The 14,615-nt window shown below is 38.0% G+C and overlaps 1 protein-coding gene across 1 annotated transcript in view; it reads left to right on the plus strand.

The window, feature by feature from the left end:
* The window catches only part of rhea (Talin_middle and talin-RS domain-containing protein rhea), a 419,010-nt gene that overhangs the window by 262,672 nt on the left and 141,723 nt on the right, over positions 1 to 14,615 (plus strand). Inside the window, exons 19-20 of the mRNA XM_068227664.1 lie at positions 2,032 to 2,259; positions 3,543 to 3,806. Of these exons, the coding sequence (XP_068083765.1) occupies positions 2,032 to 2,259; positions 3,543 to 3,806 (492 nt within the window). The remainder of the gene's footprint in view (positions 1 to 2,031; positions 2,260 to 3,542; positions 3,807 to 14,615) is intronic.

Here is a 14,615-nt window from a genome sequence, read left to right on the forward strand (position 1 = left end):
AATGGGAGACAACAAACTATGAAATTAAACATTATGATAATAAAACGCATTACCACCACACTTGTAGATATCCATGAATGCGGCAAACTTTCCTGTTATTTATTTTTATTCTTTCCGTCGTGGAACTTTACGCATCCGGGCGATAGCGTACCTAACCTAAACAGTGTGGTCTCCCTTATCTCATTTACAGCTGTTTAGGTAAATCCTGATGTGATAAATATTAAGAATAACCATGAAATGTACTTAAAATAAGGGTCTGGCTTTCAACAGCCGTAGTTATCAAAAGAATGCTTCCAGTCACTATGTATTACATTCGGAAATACAACTTGTAACATATGCTAGTAATCAGCTGGTGGTTCGGCATGCTTTCAACAACATGGCTTTATTCAGGAGGAGTTGCTTCTGCTACACATACACCAGCTGGGAATATCAGTGACCATCTCTAGAAACCATTTGGGAATAGCTTCACATAGTTTAGACTCTCTAGTCGGAAACAAAACTATTTTTAAAAGGTTCATAAAGACGGGACCTTGAATGCTCTCAGTCTTGATTTTGATGCATGGCTGACGATATGGCAGTGAAGATGACGTCACTTGGAATGACGACATGCCAATAGCAGGTAAGTTAGTGGTGCAAGACAATTAAAACGAAAGCAGGGATCAGGTTTGCTGTGTGTTAGGCCTACTGCTCAACTGACAGAGACAAACGACTAGCCGTTGAGTTATTTTGTATCAATATTGCATAATTTGATAATACTTTTTCTCTATGGGGTCGAGTATGAAGTGAGACGAATCTTCGTAGTGAGTTTTTACGACCGTATGCCCTTCCTGACGTCGACCTCTTCAGAGGAATTAATGAAATGAAACGAATGACGTGATATGAGTAACTAAAACTGACTATTTATTTTATATCTAGGCCTAAAAGTTGTGTTCACCATTTGTCCTTTTACATTTAGAAATACTGCCTTCCAACGAAAATAGCCGGTATAACTCAGATACATTCATAAGTTTGTTAAAGAATAGTGTAGAATGTTTACATCTATAATTTATAGTTCTTTATGGCCTAGAAGCAATGTGTTCACTGCATAAAATTTGAGGTTATCGCATACTCGACCCCTCCACCCCCCCCCCCCTACTTTTTTTTTTTTTTGCTGCGAAAGTGGGGGGGGGGGTCTAATACACGAGTAAATACGGTAGTTTGTAGTATCATGTTGAGACAATTTCTGGGAGAAGGGTTAGCCAGATGGCCTCCTGCAATTCATCTGCTATGAAATCACTGTGAAATAATTTGAAATATACGGGTAGGTACTGTTTTAAATAAGATTTCACTTTTCAAGGGATAATATAAACGACTGATTCCTTGGGCCTGACACAATTGGCAATACTGTAACTAACCTGACAACGTTCTTGGCAACTGACACATTTTATTTTTCTTGAGATAATTTCCCAGGAATAATAGGTCTCATTGACTACATACATATCAGAATAACTTGTCTCCATCATCAGAAGACTGTCACATATGTCAGCTGAGAGAGATTCTATTATATTTACTGCCAGTTCTGATGTTTGGATCTGAAAACTAAATCTACGTAGTAGTAAACGGTAAGACATGTATGGAGAGATTGGAAAATGAAAAGGAACACATAGTAGGATAAACAGAAAGACATGAAAACACAAAAGAACAAGGACAACCTCTACATCTTCCTGCACTGCCGTCTCTATATAAGTAGGCTCTCTCCTCATTAGCCCCATTCTTCTCAGTCTCCAGTAAGCTCGTTTCTGCTTCCGAACGTCTTCGAAGGGTCAGAAGAACAGTTCCTACATTTGCTGAGTAGTAGACAGAAGGAGATTTATTAGCATTTTATAACATTGAAAATTGACAACTGAATTATATATATTTTATTTCTCAAGACATGAATAGAAAAACTTGTCACAAACAAAGGTTTAAAATATAATATGTTAGGTATGTTGGTATTATACTTGTAGTTACTTGACAAACTCAATAATATACATTACCTTTTCTAAATTTCAGGCTGCTGCAAAACAGGCAGCCAGCACAGCTACCCAGTGTATTGCTGCTGCTCAGAGTGCATCACAGCACAATACAAACCGTTCTTCCCAGGAAGAACTGATGATGGACTGTAAGACGATGGCAGATCAAATTCCAGGGCTAGTGGAAGGAGTGAAGGGTACCCTGTCAAGTCCAGACAGCCCTACTGCTCAGCTTAACCTCATCAATGCTTCAGAACAGTTCCTACAGGTATACTTCTAGAATTATATTCATCCATAGTGAGTTATATGCTTGTCTGGACGCCTAGTCCCCTGGCCTGTACAGAGAGAACATACAGTAAACTCATAGTTATTTGGGCTCAAATGGGAGAACATGCAGGAAAAATAGAAAATCATGGTTGATCCAACTAATTTTCAGCAAAAATTCATGGAGCAACTTGGCCTTTTTTCACTCACATTGCACTGGTAATAACTACGCCTGCTTTTTTTTGAACCACCGAGAAATGGGACATCCAACTCTTCATGTGTACACCTTTTAAAACTTCGCTTTTGAAGATCAAGCACTACTGTCACTTTTCCACACACAGTTCTCCAGCTTTTCTTGCCATAAAACCACAGACAGTTTATACTCCTTTTCCATAATCTACTGCCTGAACCAAGCAGCCAACTTTTCTTTCTTAAGTGGTCTTCTTCTTCTTCTCTCTCTCTCTCTCTCTCTCTCTCTCTCTCTCTCTCTCTCTCTCTAATGTTGTTTTTATTTTGAAGGAAAAGCCTACTTTGGCTCTGACACTCATTTTAATAATTTTATTATCTTTTTTCTTGTAAGAAAAATTGGCCGGCAAAGAAATATTTAATTGTATACATTCTTGAAACGCGAGGATATTTGTAAACTGCTCGTGACTGAAGAGATGGTATGTGGAATCCTACCACTTGCACAATATGTTCATCCTGTTTCAAATAAGTGTTTTGAATTCAAGTTATCTTCTAAAGTGGCCAATTTTTGTGCAGTTGAGTGTACATATTTTTTCAGAGTTTCCTCTTCAAAATAATTTCTAGTAATTTCTGCCTTTAAAAGTAGTTTTGAGATTTGTGATCAAAATTGTGTTATTTCCTATCTACTGTAAACATTTTTGTTGAATTGTTTTTCATTATTCGTAGTTTTATCATGTCACTGTCACATTCTTTACTAAAAGATACTTTCAAACTATGTGTATCATACATAATATTATGAGTTTTCTACTGTACTTCATCTCATCATCTTTGTCATCCCTTTTCATACAGAAAGTATGGTTCCACTCCATTGTGTATTGAGATGCCATACTTTGAACAGGATGTATGTAAAATGAATGTAAAAATACATATTTATCAATTCCCAAAATCTTGCAATTTTAATGTTGTAGGTTATTGTGTTATTGCACCTAAATATAATCTTTTGTCTATCTATAAAGATTATAATTTTATTTTCCTTTATTCGTAATTTCATTAAAAAATGTAAGTATATCCAAATTTTGAGAGAATTAAATGATTTCACAGCCTGGCACAAGAGTGGTGCAGTCTGTTCGTGCTGTGCTACCAACAGTTAACAATCAGGCTGCAGCAATGCAGCTATCTACAAGCTCCCAGCAACTTGGTTCATCTTTGGGTGACTTACGAGCTGCTGTGGGAAGGGCTCGTGAGACATGTGGAGGACTTGAACTTGATTCTGCTGAAGATTTAATTCGAAGCTTGCAGTTAGAGCTGGAAGCTTTCCAAAGGGCTGTCGACAAATTAGAGCTTCGACCTCTTCCAGGAGAAACGGTAGGTACTTTCCCTATGAATGGGCTATCTTATATTTTGTTAATTTTAGCCAATATTTAAAAATATTTCTTAATTGAAGTTGGAATACTCTATCTTACAAATGTTAAATTGCCAAGTTTATTGCTTTTATGTCTGAATCCATGGCAAATAGAAATTTTGAAACTTTCTTGAGCAGTCAGTTGTCACCTTGCTGAACTAGTATTGAGTGATTCTTACAGTGTAACTATTGTTCTTTGATTTGTTAATTTTTAACTTATTTTCAAGTGATTTTTGAAAGCCGTATGTGGTCTTGACACTGTGGTTAGCCGGTTCGAGTCCGATTGGTTAAAAAAAAAAATTCACCACCAGAATGTTAGGTGGTAGGGTGCAAGAGGTGGTGGTATACAATTTCTAATCACTAGATTGCATACCAATAACCTCTCCGCAGTGCTCATATGGAGTGAGGGTATATAACACTGTTGGTGGTGATTCATCTGTCGGATAGGGATGTAAAGGCTTGAGCAGACCCCTTGGTGCTTTTTGGTAGGAGTAGGCTAGTGCCGGCACTGGGTCACCCTCTTCCTTCTTACTATCATCATGTCATTCATTTCATCTCATTAACTCCTCTGACGAGGTTGACATGAGGAAGAGCCTGCGGTCATAAAAACTCGCTACAAAGGTTCATCTCGCTTCATACCCGACTCCATAGAGAAACGGGACAAAGGTTGGATGTACACATGCACTTTTATGATATTTTTGAGAGGAATATGTCTTACTCAGATAGGTGGAAAGTTTTTTTCTGTGAATTAGTTCAGTAACTTCTGTTAATCTGGAAATTTGAATGTACCCGTATTATTGGGTCTAAAGTTTGTGAAAGATTTCATTGATCAAAATGATTCATTTATTTGTAAATTCTTTCACAACTAAGCACCAAATTGCAAATGATACGCCACAATCTGGCAACCCTACTGGTCATGACAGTGCTGTCAATGTTTAGAGGAATAAACTTAACTCTAAAAATCCTTGTTTGTTGGTTCCGGAAATACAATAGTTTCAGTATAGACACTTGCAATGGACTCATTTTTAACTGTAAATGTGTAAGTTTGTAAACCTAAACCACATATTTCTGTGTGGGCTTACATAACAATTGATACACCAGTTTAATCAGAAACTTATAAATTATGTTTTGGGTTGAGAATGCTAAAGGGTAGAGAGACTGGCCCACTCAGAACAATTAAGTGGATGAGCTTGCAAGTCGTATCCTAGCCATATTCAGTCCTGAATATAATCTTGCATAATTTTAATTGATAGCTTCTATGTATTTTTTAAAACTTTATCTTTTCTCCCTGCCTGTTTTTAATTATTAACATATGCCCAGCTTAATGGCTCAGATGGTAAAGCACTGGCTTTCTGAGCCCAAGGTGGTATATTTAGTCCTGGCTCAGTCCAGTAGCCTTGGAGGGTACATCGGCCTTGTGTCAGTAGATTTGCTGACATGTGAAAGTACTTGTGCTGGATAAAGTTTCCTGCACGTTGGCATCTACAGAGAGAGAAAATCCACAAGGGATAGCTGCCCTAGAAAAAGGGGTACTGTACGGTAACAGCATCAAATAGATATTAATTTTTGCACTATTTATCTTAGGATAAAATGAGCTTTTTTTTTTTTTTTTAATTTTGAAAGTCCGTTGTTGTACAGCTATCCCCGATCAGGAAAACTTTTTTTTTTTTTACATATACCATATAAATAGTAATTTACCATTGAAAATGAATCACGTAAAACATCTATACAAATATCTTTTAGAAACAAAACAGGAATACCAAAACGAAGGAAGAAATTAACTGAAGATTTTGTGACAGATCCTTGTGCACCGAAGAGTAAACCAATCACCTCCCAGCAGCATGAAACGAATAACATTATATTAGTGATTAGTAGGGCCCGCATTGTTATGTAATATCAAAGCACAAAAAATATGGTAAATACCAGTGAAATATGTAATATTCATAATGCAAAAATTGTCGTATACCATGAAACCTTGTTAGTGCGTTCCTCATTAACATGTTTTCCCGCTTAGTCTGTTGTAAATTCAAAGTCCTGATTCCCATCGTATTAAATCTATGTAAAAAATACCTCACTTATCGCATCACTAATTTTTGCTGTTACTGTTTGGTACAATCACATTTTTCCTAGACCTGAAAATGTTCCTGCATTTTTCATCCCTTCTGAAAGAAACGTGTTTTTCAACTCGGGTAGGAGCCATCGCCACAGTTGTGTGATTACGGGAAAAGACCTTCCTGAACTTCAAAGCATAAGTTGCACTTTCGGGGAGCAAGCCGTTAGCCTCAGGAATGTTCAGTTTTGCTTGCCAGTTAGCAGCGAGATTGTTGAATAGCAGAGTGAGCCTGTTTTTGCTTGTATTTTGCATTGCATTCAGAAGGTAGAAATGTATTTTGTGTTGAGTGGCACAGTGAAATGTAGCTAATATTTGTAGTGTGATACGGTAGCCTGTATCTGGATTAGGAACATAATCGTGTGAAATTGACTAGTGTGGTGCATATTTGTCTTTCGATAGCCTAGTTATGGATAAGGAAAATGATGTAAAATTCCTTAATAATGAAGACAAAATTAAAATCTGTCAGAAAGTGGACTGGTATAAGCGCGCAGAGGTCGTGATGGTTGAAACTTGCACCTTCAAGTTTCAACTCTATCACTCAAGTTGAAGTTTTGTTTGATTCCAAATGGCTGCTAAACTCATTCTTTGCAGCTGAACATGATGGAGTGTAACCTCCAATTCGTCTAAGAGTGTGACCAGAAAATAAACCCACTGCTCCGAAATAAAAGGCTCCTACTAACATTTGTTTTAGAAAGAGTGTGATCTGTAATAATACTTTGATGTTTTTGTTGACCCCTGTGCACATGTTTTCATGTTTGTTGTCTGGTGTTTTCACATCTTTCAGTGTACCAGTATTTTGTAATCCCCAGCAGAAAAGTTTTTCATATTAGTTCTTGTGTTTTTCCACCTTTTAATACTTTCCTCTCATCTTTAGAAATGGTGGAAAGTTTTCACTGTAACCACAAGTACACGATGTAAAATGCTCTTGTAGGTTATAATCTTCATTTCCGTGTTGGCGTTCTGCTCTGTCAGAAAACGTCGTATCTAGTGTTTCCATATCCCTGTTGGATAGTTTTAATTTGTATATTCATTAGTACGTTTTCTCGCTTAACGGCTTAACGTGTTCTTTTCGCTTGTCCCCTGCAGAAACGAGGTTTCACTGTATTCCTTTTATCATGACTTATATGAGACAATAACATTGTTTTAAATATCTCTCTGTTTGATCGGTCATCATATGCAAAAATATGTAATATTACGAGGCATGTTTTTTAAGTAAATACCGGTTTGATATTCTGTCGATGCAGCGCTGCGGTTGGCATGTATTGGCAAGGCTGAGACGCAATTACTGCAATAGTCGCCCTTGTGTACGTTTGTTGGCAAGCATTTGAAATGGCCTTGCTGATCGAGAGTCCCACCGACTGTGAAGTCCGGTCTGTTATTCATTTTCTGAGTGCAAAAGGTTTGAAAGCTGTCGATATTCATCGTGAGATCTGTGCAGTTTATGGACCAAATATTATGAGCGATGGAATGGTTAGGAAATGGGTTTGAGCATTTAAAGGTCGCCGCAAAGATGTGCATGCTGAAGAACTGAGTGGGCGACCTTCAGGCATTAGTGAAGATTTGGCGCAGGCAGTTGACAGAGCAGTGAGAGAAAACAGACGCTTTACGATTACATCGTTATCTGACGTGTTTCCTCAAGTTTCTCGAAGTGTTCTTTATGAAATTGTGAGTGAACGATTAAATTACCGAAAGGTGTGCTCACGCTGGATACCGAAAATTTTGACGGAGGAGCACAAAAGCAAACGTTTGGGCAGTGCCTTAACTTTCCTGGAGCATTACCACAAGAAAGGTGATGATTTTTTGAGTCATATTGTAACGGGGGATGAAACCTGGGTGGCATACATTACACCTGAATCAAAACAGCAGCCTATGGAATGGCGACATTCAACTTCACCCAAGAAAGTGAAGTTTAAGCAAACAATGTCAGCCTGAATTGACAGTAAACTGAAAGGGGAGAGGATAAGAGAATGGAAAATAACCTAATGGACCTAATGTTTTCAGAATCTGTTTCAAAATCTAAAATTAGTTCTTATTTAAATGTTTTGAATGCATACCTGCTTTTGTTCCACAAATAGTGGCTGCTTCTCTTTGTCCTGTTAATCATGACGTGGGAGATGATGATGATGATAATAATAATAATAATAATAATAATAATATGTTTTTATTTATTCTGGCAAAGTTAGGGATGTACTCCCTTTCTTACACTTAACCAGTCTTAACCTAGAACACTTAATAATAACTACTGATGCCTACTGAAAAGGAATGTACTTACACAAAAAAAAGATCTCAAGCAAGGAAGTGCACTATCGCCATTATTGTTTATTATATTGATGGATGAAATCATAAAACGTGTAAAACAGAGTATCAGTAGTGATGAAGTGAATGCTTTGGTATTTGCAGATCATGTGGTGATTTGGGGAAAGGGTGAAAAGGAAGTACAAAGGAGACTGGATATTTGGAATGAAAATCTAAAGGAGTTTGGAATGGTGTTCAGTAAAAAGATAACTGTAGTCATGCACTGTGGAAAAGAGAAAAAGAGAAGCCAAGTGAACATAGATGGAGAACAGAGAATGTAGAACAGTTTACATATCTGGGTAGCATTATTAATGGAAGTAATGAAATCAACCCTGAAATTATTAACAGACTAAGTAAAGGTACAACATTTTATCAACTCAGAGAGCTTTTATGGGATGACAAAGTACACAAGAGAACGAAATTAGCATTATATAAACAGTATTTCATACCAGTTGTAACGTGCGGACTAGAAACACTGGTAACAAATAAGAGGCAAGATAGTAAAATCCAAGCAGTAGAAATGAAATTTTTAAGAACATTGGTTAAAAAGGCAAGAAGAGTTAGAATTCAAAATATTAAAATCAGAGAAGAGCTAAATATAGAACCGTTAGTACAGAACATACAGAAAGCAAGACTGAGATGGTTTGGGCAAGTAAAAAGAAAGGGAAAGGAACAGGTAGCAAGAAGGGAATTGGAAAGAGAAGTTAAGGGAAAGAGTTCAGTTGGTAGACCGTGAAGAAGGTAGATGGATCAGATTTGGAAGGTCATTAGAGAAGCTGGATTGGATGTGGTGGAAGTAATGGAGCAGGAAAAGTGGAAGGACAGAAAGGAGTGGAGGAGGCTTGTTAACCACACCTGGACGACTGGAGTGGGACATCAATGATGGTGATGATGATTAACAATAATAACAGTAATAGTATTAATAAAAGTAATCACACTTTAAAAAAGTAATCATATCATCTATATAATACATATCATACGTATAGTACATTAAAAATATATGAATAATGAGTACTATTACTACTACTTACGAGAAAGTTTAGAAAATATATACAGTAGAACCTCAATAATTCGAAATTGGTTAATTCAAAATCCCGCCTAATTCGAAGCAGCTCTCATTCCCGGAAACATGAGATACAGTTTTGCATGTTATTTAAATTGTTTAATTCGAAATACGGATAATTCGTAATTTGAAATACAATGTCGGCCCCATTACCGAAATTCACACTTTTAATTCGAAGCTGCCTTTACATTTTTAAACAATAGTATGTTAGAGTAATTTCAACTCAAAATTTATCCGCTCCGCGAAATAATAGACCGCGCGTTCCGGACGTGGAGGGGTAGCTTTCTGCACTCACTTCGGTGGGTCTACAGTGCTCTTCATGATTGCCAAGTTGAATGAAATCGGAATTCTTTTGTATTCAACCTTTTAAGGAACGCCATAGTATCACGCAACAGGCAGTGTGCGTAAAAACAGAATCCGCGAACACTGGCGAATGCCGACAGTTGAAGAAAAAACGATTCTCATATAAAAAATTCGTAGGCACCGAACAGTATTGTCATTGCCGGTGAAACTGCATTGCTTTATTTTAATGCGAGCCCAAACGGTCTTATGATTTTAAAGGAGAAAGTGCCAGCCTCGTACAAGAGTGGGGGATGGGGGTCATAGTAGTGCGTTGCAATGCACATGGAAGCGAGAAACTTTATCCCGTCGTCATAGGAAAGTTTGGTTTAGCCACAATGTTTTAAGGGTGCCAGGCACTTTCCATGCCAGTACAAAGCATCTAAAAATGCAAACAATACAGAAATCCAAAAAAGTAATGCATTTGCACAGGGGAACCGGCATAATTTATCCTTGTCTTTGAATTGTGTGATTTTTTCTTTCGTTGCGTGATATTATGTTTGTCAGTGATTTATCCAAGTGCATTATTTGAACATTGTAAATGCACCTTGTTGGGAACATTTCAGAAAGTTTTTTCCATAGCATTTGAAAGGTTTAAATTGTGAATCGAGGTGATTGCATGTATTAAAGGGTCTTAGAAAACTTTGTGACCCGGCAAGTGTTTACATTTCTGAAGATGAGAGAAGTGGCATGGCGCGGGAAATCATACAAGGATAGTCATAGGAAAGTTTGATTTTAAGGGCATCGGGTACTTTCTGTCTAAATGCAAGGCATCTAAAATGCATACAGTATAGTAATCCAATTAATAAAGCACTTGCACATGGAAGCCAGCATAGATTTCTCCTCGTCTTTGAATCGTGCATTTTTAAATTTTTTTTTTTCCTTTCATTGCGTGAGGTTATGTTTGCCAGTGAGATATCCGAGTGCATTATTTGAATATTGTAAATGCACCTTCTTGGATACATTTTGGAAATAGTTCTTTTTTCTTGGCATTTGAAAGGCATAAACTGTGAATCAAGGTTAATTGCATGCAGTAACGGGCCTTAGAATATTTTGTAACTCAGCCGTGGTTGGTACTTCTGAATTGCGAATTGGCGGTTAATTCGAAGTCACGCAATTCAAAGTCTGATTTTTGAGTCCCAACGACTTTGAATTAATGAGGTTTTACTGTACATTTCTACAGTACACCGAAATATCACGTTCAATTGAGAGGTGAAAAGAAGGATTAATAATAAGATAATGAAGAAAAACAACAACATCTGTGAAAGGAAGAGGGGAAATAATGATGAAGAGGTGGTAGTAGGAGGTGTTTTCAGGTCATAACTTGATGATATATGCATTTTTACCTAGCATTTCAACTCAGGCATGTTTAAAAGCCGAGCTGTTGGACAGATTCTGATGTCAACTGGTAAGAGATTCCATTGTCAGGCTGCAGTAACGGTGAATGATTTAGTGTAGATTGCTGTTCTGTGTATAGGAAGGGATAAACACATGGTGCTGTAGGATGGGGTACTTTTGTTAAGGTCTGCAGAGAGGAGCTTGATGCAATCACGAAGATAGGCTGCTTCAGAAGTTTTAAGAATATTATGCAAAAAGCAAAGACTTGAAGTGTGCATCGTTCTTGCAGGTGAAGCCACCCTTGGAAATTGTTTCACGGTTTCCTTCAAGATAGTAGCGGCTGAAAGAGGACCTGGGTTTGCTCTAGCAGCTGTGTGTGTGTGTGTGTGTGTGTGTGTGTGTGTGTGTGTGTGTGTGTGTGTGTGTGTGTGTGTGTGTGTGTGTGTGTGTGTGTGTGTGTGTGAAGGGAGCAGTTAATGGAACAGGGGGGTAAGGGGAGGGAATTAAAGGAATGCGCTTAGGCCTGCTGTCGTCAGAAACATGTCCTTGTTGTGTTGAAAGGTCTGCCAACTTCGGAGCAGAAAATTAAAACTAAAACTAAAACAGAACTAACAAGAGGACTACGGTTAAACACAGTTCAAGCAGTACTGATTACTGTACAAATAAAAGACAATGCGAAGCTAATAACTACAACAGATCACACTGCATACAAATTATTCAAGGTAAATCACACAAATGAGTCTAATTTTAAATTGGTGTGTTCTAACTAGCGATGTTATACCTGATATAGTTAAAGATGTGATAGGAAGTGTGCTATGGGAGGTTGAAAGAGAGAGGAGAAAGAAAAAGCGAAAGTTAACAGTATTTTATTCCTACTATGAAAGCAAGAGAAGAAAATATTTTGGTACTCACATTAGAAGCGAATGTAGTTCTGTATTGATGTGGTGATGGGTAGTGATGTTTGCAGATTAGAATCTAGGAATATCGCACATGCGGTTGATACAACGCCTTGTACCATCTGCCAACTTAATTATGGCATCCCCGTGATCAGTCCAAGTGTTCCTTAGCCCATGAACAGTGATGACGGCCTTCAGAATTGCTAGAAGGGTTGCAGTCAAGTCTTCCTGTATCGTGGTAGGTGTTCCTATAAGTTGGCGCTTCCATGTCTGTGCCTGGAGCGGAAGGACGTGAACTTCACAATGATGGGCTGAGGTTTTCCAGGCGCCTTCGGTCCTACTCTGTGGCTCCTGTCACTGTTAGTTTGGTTACCTTGGCCTCCAGTTTATTGCACAGGCTCACAACAATGTCGTCTGTGTTCTCACCCTCATTTTCAGCAATACCAAACAGATGTAAACTTGACCTCCTTTGGTAATTTTCCAGGGAGTCGCACTTTGCCTCAACTTCTTCTTTGAGATGTTTTATTTCTCTTTTGTGTCCCTCAAGTTTTTTTTGTTTAGTTCATTCATCGATTCGGCATTGAACTAGAGACTGTACTCAAGTTCTTTCACCACAATTTCCGTCACCTGCCTCGCCACTGTACTTACAATACTGTCCACGAAGTGTTCGGAGAGCATGGCCTCGTCCATTACCTCTCACCGGCTGTTCAATTTCGTTGGCACCACTGCTGGCACTATTGCTGCTAGCTTTGTTAGGATGACGACCCATTTTTAATATTATTCTGATATACACAACAATATCGAATAAAAACTGGTCTCAGCCTGAACCCTGGCACAAGTTCCACAGATCTGCACTTTTCCACACCACAGACTGTTTCCGTTCACCTTCAAAATTTGCCTCAAGGGAGAGCCGATTTTTTTCATCTGAAATCAATGAGATCTAAATCCAGGTACCCAACAAATAAGTTATCAAAATGATGCATATGCCATGTATTGAGAACAGTACAGGCAACAGGAAACTTGGACCATAAAGTTCCCATGGTGTTCATATACATCCTTTTCGCTAACAGACTATAATTGGCAATGAGAGCTTGTACTCAACGTTCTTAATCAGTCATGTTTGTATGTGGTTTGAAGTATGTTGAGCAGAGACCTCAACACTATTGACAACGGTAAAATATTGTATTTATTGCTGTTGCTTCCTTTAGTGCTTTGACGGGTAGGGTACTGAAAATCCAAGAGTTATACATATAATTTTTTGACTAATCTTGACCAATACAGTAAAACCTCAAGACGTTTCTGCAGGGGACAAGGAAAAAGATTCGTTTAGCGGTAAAACACACTACTGAATTCATGAATAAAAACCATCCAATAGGGATATGGAAACACTAGATATTTTTTCCGACTTAATGGAATTTGAATGGAAAATTCTAAATTCCCGTGGAGGGAATTAGATATTTTTCACCAATAGAGCATGTCAAAAACATATCAGAGGTAAGGCTTTTCAGGCGTTTGCTCTGACACATCCCACTCTGACGAGTCTAGTGTCAGACCTAAGACAAAACGCTGGTTAATAGAGCAAACGCCTGAAAAGCCTTACATCTGATATGATAATGGAATTTTGCGTCATATATCCACGGGTACAGTGAAAACTATGAGAAGAGAGTATTAAAAGGTGTGAAAAACATGAGAGAACACATGAGCACTTATTCTGCTGGGACTTATAAAATAATGGGCACTGTAAAGTGTTAAAAGCACCAAACAACAAATATGAAAACATTTGAACAGGTCCCATAAACATATCAAAGTATTTTTGCAGATCACACTCTTTCTAAAACAAATGTTAGTAGAAGCCTTTTATTTTGGACCAGCTGGTCACTAAACATTATTTTTCTGGTCACACACTTAGAGACTGAATTGGAGGTTATACACGGCCCAAGACCAACTACATATTGTAATTGTCTTGCACGGCCATGTGCGACTGCAACAGAATGACTTTGGCCGCCATTTTGAATCAAACAAAATTTCGACCGACCAAAACCGATTGGCGTGATTGAGTTGAAACTGGAAGGTGTGAGTTTCAATATTCACACCAACTCTGCACGGTTAAACATGTGGATGCTAGTCAACTTGCTGACAGACTTAAATTTTGTCTTCATTAGTAAGGAATTTCACGACATTTTCCGTATCTATAATTAGGCTATCACAAGACAAATATGCACCACGCTGGTCAACTTCACACGATTATGTTCCAGATGTAGGCTATCGTGCGACAAATATTTGCTACTCTTCGCTGAACAACTAAACTTATACATTTCTAACTTCTGAATGGAATGTGAAATACAAGCACAAACAGGCTCATTGTGTTATTCTGCAGTTTTACTGCTAACCAGCATTCAAAACTGAGCATTTCTGAGGCTAATGGCTTGCTTCCTGAAGGTGCATTTTATCCTCTGAAGTTAAAGAATTCAAGGCCTTTTCCCGTTATCACGCAACTGCGGCGGAGGCTCTTGCCTGAGTTGGAAATAGCGTTCCTTCCACAAGGGATGACAAACATTTTCAGGACTAGGAAAAATGTGATCGTACTAAGCGGTAATAGCGAAAATTCACGACGTGTAAAGTGAGCTATATATAGATTTAATACGGTGAGAATTGCGACTTCGAATTTGTGACTTACTAAACGGCGGAAATGTGTTAACGAGGAACGCACTAACGAGGTTTGACTGTA

Source organism: Anabrus simplex, chromosome 5, assembly GCF_040414725.1.
Source record: "Anabrus simplex isolate iqAnaSimp1 chromosome 5, ASM4041472v1, whole genome shotgun sequence".
NCBI lineage: Eukaryota > Metazoa > Arthropoda > Insecta > Orthoptera > Tettigoniidae > Anabrus > Anabrus simplex.